We start from the raw sequence: 8,718 nt of genomic DNA, 5'->3' as shown, positions 1-8,718 counted from the left end.
AAACATGTCCAAATTGTGCCACATGCACATCATGTTGGTATTTTTGTTTTCAATTTTACCCCTCTTCGCTATCCTTTTCCACTCTTATGCCCTTTTCTATTCTCTCTCTAAATCTTAGTTGCAATTGCAATTTGCAAACTCTCTTTCAACAAAATGAGTGTGTTTTTCTGATTCCAGCTGTTCCTAAAAAGAGTAACGGATGAACTTTGTCAAGTAGTCAGCTTTTTTATATGAAAAAATAAAATTAAAGCATTCAAGTTGATTCTCTTACTACATACTCATCAACATGATGAACCATATTCAGTTACTTCTACTCACAATTTCCTCACTTAAATTTCACTTTTATGTGTGAATTTTTTTAATTAATTTTTTTTATTACCTCAAATTTTTTTGTCCAAACCTTGTTCTTCCACATGGCAGTGGTTGAAGAAGACAGTGATAATAAAACTCACCACTCTCATCAAATTTCAACATCAACATCAATCCCAATGAACAACAATTACCCAAATCTTTTCAACAAATTCATGTCATCGGAGAATCAACGTCGCCGCCGTAACTTACCTTTACCAACGGTGAAGCCTATTCAACAACCCTTTCATGTTGAAGAAATTGATGAAGAAGAATTGGAACTAAGTCTTGGACTTTCGATGAATGGTCGATTTGGGGTTGACCCAAATGCGAAAAAGATCAAAAGAACATCCTCAATACCGGAATTTATGATTCCGGTGAGCGAAGAAGAGACGGGGCATGTGATTCCGGCGGTGGTTAACGGTGGTGGTTTGATAAGAACATGTTCTTTACCGGTGGAGAGTGAGGAAGAGTGGAGAAAGAGGAAGGAATTGCAGTCGATAAGGAGAATGGAGGCAAGGCGAAAGCGAAATGAAAAGCAGAGGAATTTGAGGGGTATGAGAGAAAGGATTAATATTAATGTTGTTGGTTTTGAAGGGGGTGTTGTAATTGAAGGGGGTGGTGTGAATAGTAATAATAATTTAGTGGACCAAGGTGATGATGGTTTGAGGAGAACGACGTCGTTGTTGAGAAGTCGTGTTGGTGGAATTGATTTGAATTGTGAAAAGGAATCACCACCACAACAAGGTGGTAGTGGTAGTGGTGGTGGTTCAATTGGTTCTTATCATGGAACTGGGTCTTCTTCAGGGACTTCAGAATCTGAAGGTCAACAACATGGTCAAGGTAAATTATTTTTAACTTTTTTTTCTTCTTCAATTAATTGCATGTTTAGATTGCTGATTAATTATTGGATTATTAGTAATATTCGATTTATAGTCGCTTTGATATAATCATGGTGGATTACTGCAATTTTTATTTTTGTAAAAGTTATGGAAGATTGAGTTTTTATTTTTATTTTTTATTTTTATTAAAGCCATTGTGAGCTCGATTGTTTAAGATTACAAGAAAATCGTTTTTGATGTTTTTGTTATGTTAGTGTGGAAGTTTCTTTTAAAACTTATTTTTGTTAAAAAAGAATTTTTCCGTATGAATAGAGGGAGAAATACAAATAAAGTGGAATGACACATATTTCGTGTAAAACAATTTTACTTTAAAATCAATAAAAGATCATATTTTCATGTTATATAATTAAAGTGGTATGACTAACTTGTGGGTTTTCTAGTGTAAAACAAATATACGGTTCATACTCTTTTATTCCATACAAATATGATTATGATCTTAATCTGCTTTAAATATTTCACCTCTAATGCATTTTAATATTCACTAATTATGAATGAAGATAACTTGTTATGATAAATTTTGTTGCATAAATAAATAGATAAAAAATTGGTTATTGGATACCACTGTTTCCAGTCACATGGTGGGGGTAAGGATGTTCACAGTCAAGCTTGATCATGCCCTGTCGTGTCTTATCAGAACATGCCCCTGCCTCTCAAATATTTGTGTGCGTTTTTCTTTTCATGTTGAAAAGTGTTGGATTTCTTCTACTAAATGTTATTTTGGTAAAAATAGAAGTGTTAGTATATCATTAATTTTATTAAAACACAAAATTTGACTTAAAATATGACATCAATACAATACTAAAATGTCAAAATATTGTATTTATGTTTTGATTTTAATGATATAACTTTTGGTTTTGCTTAAAAATAAACTTTTGGTTTGTATTGAGTTGAAAAATATATTGTACTGATCCAAAAAAAGAAAATGCATTGTATGTTTTGCAACAAAGTTACTTACCCTTTCGGAGTATAAACATTAACACAAATAATTTCTATTTTTTTGTTAAAAATAATTTAGGGAGTATAAACACTAACACAAATAATTTCTATTTTTTTGTTAAAAATAATTTAGGGTGGGGGGGACTATACTCCAATATAAAGTAAAGAAGACATTAGCCTTGATTGAATTTGCAATTTGATAGCTATCTTTTTATCACTATAACAAATCATTGGAGTTTTAACACAAATAATTTCACTTTGAACTGATTCCAAACAAAAATAATAATTCCATTTAACATCACATTTTTCAAATGCTTTGGAAAAAAACATGTAGTTCATGTTGACAATTATTGTATGATTTTTTAAAAGATATTATAACAAGTGAAACGTGATGGGTTTGTGATTGGTTTATAAGTTTTTACTACACAACGAATGTTTATATTGAATTCAGTCTCATCATTAAAATTTAAAATCTATTTGCATAAATTTTAAATTGTGTGACTCTTGTAAGATTTTCCACATAACTTCAAAAAGTTGAATTTTAATACGAGAGTATTCAAATATGAATGTTTATTTATTAAACTATTTTTGTATTTATTTTTATGATTTGTTTAAGTATAAGAGTTTGATCACCATTGCCCTATTTATTTTCTTCTTTAGTTAGTTAAAAAGCAATCTTGAGCCAATAAATTTTCTTCCATATTTCTGAAAAGAATTTGTATTGTATGACACTATGTTTAAGAAATACAAAAACTTTTGAATTTTAAGCCTTATAGCTAATTTGTATATCTCTATCAAACCCTAAATGATCCATGCACTTGAGACTAGAATCAGATTATCTGTCTTAACTGCATTACCAATCTCGATCGTCCAATCTACACTGACATAACATTTAAATCTGACTTTGGTGAATGTGTGATTTGAGCCGTTTAATATCAAATTAATGTCCGAGTTTATATTTATGATCCTTTTTCAAATGTATGTTGTTCTTGCTTTCTTTATGTAGTAGATTTCAACAATTGAATAACTTTCCATTTCACATCTTCTCATATGTTTAAGATGGTTCCACCAAAAAATTACAAAACTTTATTTTGAGTTTGAACTTGGATAGTATATTGATTGAAATCCTTTAAGCTAGTTTCATACTTACTACTTGTAGACTACCAATGTTCAAGTTCAAACCCAAGTTCAAGTTTAAACTTTTTAGTCGGGTTTTACTTATGTAGTTATCTTTTATCGAGTTTCAAATTACCAGAACTCCTATCTTCCGGAAACCAATGAGTTACGACCAATGAACTACTTGTACAAGGATGTTATGTGTACACAACTACTTCATATTTTCATCTAGAGGTCTTACTTGTGTCAATTTTTTGGCAGATGAACAAAAATCACCAATCGCCCCAGGAGCAAGAGTTGCGAAAAACTTGGGACCTCAAAACAAAACCAAGGACAGTGTGAAGAACTTGTTGGAAGACATGCCAAGTGTATCAACCAAAGGAGAGGGACCTAATGGAAAGAGAATTCAAGGTTTTCTTTACAAGTATGGGAAAGGTGAGGAAGTGAGAATTTTGTGTGTTTGTCATGGAAGTTTTCTTACCCCTGCTGAGTTTGTCAAGCATGCTGGTGGACCTGATGTGACCAACCCATTGAAGCATATTGTTGTTAGTTCAAACTTAAATTGACTGAGGCATAAGAGAAAGAAAGAAAACTATGATATGAGTGATGATATTTTTAATTATTATTATTGATTAGGTTCACTCTAAGTCTTTGAAACCATAGATGTTGAGGATATGATTTAATGTTTTTTTTATTGAGGTATATTTTTAACTTTGTTAATGTGTGTGTGATAGCCGATAATTTAATGTATTTTAGTCTATTTTATATCTCATTTGTTTTGGGTTAAGTTAGTTTTTCAAATTTTTAATACATAACTAAATTTTATTATACCTTCTATTTTAAAATCATTTTTTTTTCAAAACTTCTTTCTTATAATTATTGAAATATTGGTTTTACTCAAGTTAAAGTAATTACTTTAACTTGTTATCTTGTATTAATTCTCATTCCCTATTATGAATCATTTGAATAAAATATTTCCAAAATACTTTTTTCAAAAGCAGCAAGAATTTTTAGACTTTTATAGATGGGAGGTATGATATTAAGGTTTAAAGTTAAAAATTGAATTTCTTTATTTGAAGAAGAATTTGATATTCAATGAAAAATGATTTATAATATTTTGTTAGTTTTTTTTTTGTTAAAAGAAAATAAATTTTTTATCAAGAAATAAGATCAAAAAATGGCCCATATTTTACAGGAAATTGCTCTACTTTATTTCAACCTCTAAGATCAACCATATTTTTTAGTGTAAAATACACCATCGAATTTTAACTTGAGTAGTATATTTAAGGTGAGGAGACAAAATCAAAAGGTCGGTCGGATGAGCATTAACTAGCTTTATTCTCCAATTGGACGTTAAGAACAAACACAACATTCATTTTAATGGTTGAAATTCACACGAGTTCTATCAAATTGTATGAATTTCTTTTAAGTTTGTTGGGACCTCTATAAATTTTAACGAATAAAAGAGTGTGTTGATAAGTGCATGTCAATAAAGTTATTATGAGTTGTTCTCCTCTATAGAAGATCTTTGTAGTGTGAGATAAGTGCTTTCTTGGAGTATTAAACAGAGTTAGTTACCTTCGTCTATTCTCATGGACACCAAACTTTAACCCAAATATACAACATTAAACCACTATACAATGTTGGATCAGAGTTACTTGTTTTGCACAAGAATATTTGAGACCTAAAATCATTTTTGCGATTGCTAGGAGTGTTGGAATTCCTATTTGCTTGGATTCAGCTATGAGTAGGAACACATTTGAGAGGAATTTGGTCCAACTCCAAGGTAGTGTTCTAGTGGAAAAAACGTGCTTTGAATTCTATGTAGGCATTGAGTATGAAAACCTACCGGATTTCTATTATGGTTGTTAAACAATTCGACACTCTATAGCTAATTGAATAAAGATAAATCCTCATGTGGTTGATGGTACTATTTTGGTGCTTTCTACTATTGAGCATCATGTGGTGTTCCACTTTGAAAATATCTTATCTATTGCTAATTACTGTATTTATAATGGGTTGGTCTCTTAAATGATTCCATATTTGATTCCTACCACAGATGAAATTAGCCAAACTGACTCACAAGATTATTTCTTCTTCTCAAAGGGGATGCATTCATGGTTTTAGTATCTTTGATTGTATTCGTCTCATGTTTGAGGCTGTTAATCTTTTGGATAAAAAAGCCTTTAGGGGTAAACTTGCATTGAAAATTGATATTGCTAAGACAATCAATCAATAGATTGGAATTTTTTACTTAAAGTTCTTCATGGTGTTGGCTTTGTTAATAAATTATGCTACTAGATTCAAGCGATTCTTCTTTTTGCTAAGCTGTTTGTATCCGTAAATGGCAAGGCCTCGTGGTTCTTCTATTGTAGTAGAGGGTACAACAAGGACATCCTCTATTCCCTCTATTGTTTTGTATTGTTGAGGACGTTCTTAGCGGAGTGGTCAATGATAGCTACCTTAATCTAATGAGTGACCCTCAAGGTGTTAAGCTTCTATCTAATGTGCTTTATGATGATGATATCATGATCTTATGTAAAGGCATACAAAATAACATTACTTTCATTTCCTCTTTGTTTCATCGGTATGGTGAAATTTCTTGTTAGCTTGTCAATCCTAACAAATCTATTTTTTTTTTTATCCCGACGCCATCTCTAAGACCTGTCTGAAATTCCTTGCTTCTGTGATTTTCTCTATTGGCTCTCTACCGTTTGTCTACCTTGGCATTCCTCTTTTCAAAGAAAGCCCAAGCTTCTTTATCTACAACATATTGCTAACATGATCACATCTAAATTAGCTGCTTGGAAGGCTTCTTTGTTTTCTATTGTTGGGTAAGTTCAACTAGTTAAGTCTGTAATTCATGGTATGCTTATCTACAACTTTCTTGTCTATGCTTGGCATGTTAGCCTCCTTAAAGAGGTGGACAAATACATTTGCAACTTTATTTGGTCTATCGATGTTTCCACTAGAAATTTGGTGACAAAGGCTTGTCATAAGCTTTGCGCTCCTACGATTGTGGAAAGTTTGAGTTTAAGATCGTTAAAGACTATTAATCATACTACTATGTTGAAACTTTGTTGGAGTTTTATACTTCTCATAATCAATGGACTATCTTTCTCCAAGCTAGAGTTCTTCGTAAAAGTTCTCCCATTGCGTACCATATTTCCTATTCTATTTGGGATAGTATCAAGAGCATGTTCTCTTTTGTAATGGATAATTTCGCTTGGCAAATTGGGGAGGCCAAAAAGGCAAATTTTTGGACTAACGTATGAGTTATAATAATTTGGTATCTATTTTTTTTTTTGATATCTTTTCTAATCTTCATGACGATTTAGAGGCTAAGGTTAGTGATTTTATCAAAGACCGTAAGGGGCTCCTTCCATATTTCTTAATACATATGTATCCAAACCTCGTAATTTTGGACGATGTTTGTGTTCCTCTTGACCAGACACTTGATAAAAGGTGGCTGCATACAAACTCAAGTTCTCTCAAACTTATTTAGAATCATTTCATTTCCGAATATAATCTCCTAAGTAGGGGTTGTGTTATTGTCTCTTTTCATTTCATTTTATTTAGAATCTTTGTTGCCTAAACGAACCAAAATCTTTTTTCTATTATTGTACTTCCTATAATCTCCTAAGTAAGGGTTGTGTTATTGTGATCTTGGCTAAGCTTCGCTTTTCATCACTTGATTGATGTTGCGACTGAGAGATCTATTTTTTTTTTTTTTTTTTTTTGTGTGAAAAATCTAGGGAATCACAAACTAAGGATGTTATTTCATCGATGATTGTCAATTCTTGTTGGATTATTCAACATTTTTGTAATGAGCTCCACGAATGTCTTCCTTTAGGCAGCCTCTAATCTTATCTCAACGAATGTCTTCCTTACTTGTGACTTAAGTAAAGGAGTTGCTTCGACCTCTATCCAGGAATTTGGCATCTTAAAATTTTTCTCCGTTTCTACAAAACTCCCCAAGGCTCCCATTATTAAGGAGGTTCACTGGCTCACTCCATCCTTGGTGCATCTTATTGTGATGCTGGTGTTATGACTATAATGCAGGTTTTAAGGGTGGTTTAGAGGTCAACATTGCATCTCCTCTACTTTACATGTTGAGCTCATTGGTGCTATGACTACTATCGAGGTTTCTGCTTAGAAGAGATGAAACAAACTTTGGCTGGAGTGTGATTCCGAACTAGTCATTCAAAATTTTTGCAACAAGAACATTGTTCATTGGCATCTTCGTAATCAGTAGCAGAATTGTTTGATTTTGATTTCTGGTATCTACTTTTGTTTTTCTCATATCTATCGTAAAGGGAACCACTGTGCTAACAAGGTTACCTCCCATGATTTGACTATTTTTTGTTTTAAGTGATGGGGCTCGATTTCCTTTTTCATGGGAGATGATTTTGGTCATAATGGATTTGGTCTTTTCAATTTTCGTTTTCAATAATGTATATTATTTCATTGCTTGTATTTTGGCCTAGTTCCCTTTGCCCTTGTATCTCTTCTTAGTTTTATATATTTTGCTGTGCCGGAAAAAAAATATATTGCATGCTTACACCTCAAAAAAGACTACATTTTAAAAACATGCTAATATATAAATGTGCCTATTGTTAGTTTTATATTAGTTAGTTTTATCATGCCTTTACTTTTTTGGTTGTTATAACTATTTTGTTGATAGGCCATTATAAATACTCATATTGTATTTTCTTTCTCAATTAATAAAAGAATGATGTATATTCAGTAAATATTCATTATGGTATCAGAAGTTTCCTTTTTATTACTTTTAAACCCAATTTGTCAAAATCTTAAATTTTCAAAATAAAAAAAAAATAAAAATCTCCACATTCCAAACAGAACAACGCAGCACACTCTAAACCCTAAAATTCCAAATCGCACCTTCTTCCTCTTCTTTCTCTTCTTGGTTTTGCGCTTCTTTTCCTCTCATTTCCTTCGCCGAACGCTTCAATGGCAGGTTCTCATGATGATGATGATTCATCTACCACCTATGCAACTATTTCTCAAGATGAATCGCAAAATCCATCATCGCCATATTACCTTCATCCTGGCGAAAATCCGGGCGCTTTTCTTATAAATCAAACTTTACAAGGGCCAAATTATTACAATTGGAGCCGTTTGATGAAACGTGCGTTGGTTTCCAAGAACAAAGCGAAATTCATCAACGGCAAGTTACCGATGCCGGCAGAAAATGATGTGTTATTTGATGCTTGGGAGCGCTGCAATATGATGGTAATTTCTTGGATTACTCGCACTCTTTCTCCTTCTATTGCTCAAAGTACAATACACATTGAGAATTCAAAAAGTTTATGGGATCATCTAAAGAATCGTTTTTCTAAAGGAGACCATTTTCGTTTTTCTGATCTGCTTCAAGATTTACACTCTATTAAACAAG

At 32.1% G+C, this 8,718-nt stretch overlaps 1 protein-coding gene across 1 annotated transcript; it reads left to right on the top strand.

The window, feature by feature from the left end:
- On the top strand, positions 1 to 4,074 carry LOC101504428 (ninja-family protein AFP3). Its single transcript, XM_004489468.4, has 2 exons — positions 1 to 1,191; positions 3,564 to 4,074. Exons 1-2 carry the CDS (start codon positions 414 to 416, stop codon positions 3,866 to 3,868), a joined length of 1,083 nt encoding a protein of 360 aa, XP_004489525.1. The 5' UTR covers positions 1 to 413; the 3' UTR covers positions 3,869 to 4,074.
- Positions 4,075 to 8,718: the final 4,644 nt, after the last annotated feature.

The sequence above is a fragment of the Cicer arietinum genome, chromosome 3, assembly GCF_000331145.2.
Source record: "Cicer arietinum cultivar CDC Frontier isolate Library 1 chromosome 3, Cicar.CDCFrontier_v2.0, whole genome shotgun sequence".
Lineage (NCBI taxonomy): Eukaryota > Viridiplantae > Streptophyta > Magnoliopsida > Fabales > Fabaceae > Cicer > Cicer arietinum.
Note: the sequence above shows the minus strand (reverse complement) of the source record. Positions and strands in the feature narration are given on the sequence as shown.

What these genes read in the sequence shown, in the direction of transcription:
- LOC101504428 (XM_004489468.4), top strand. Translation starts at nt 414, where the DNA reads ATGGCAGTGGTTGAAGAAGACAGTGATAATAAAACTCACCACTCTCAT. An exon ending in AGGTCAACAACATGGTCAAG is followed by an intron (nt 1,192 to 3,563) that starts GTAAATTATTTT and finishes ATTTTTTGGCAG; the next exon opens with ATGAACAAAAATCACCAATC.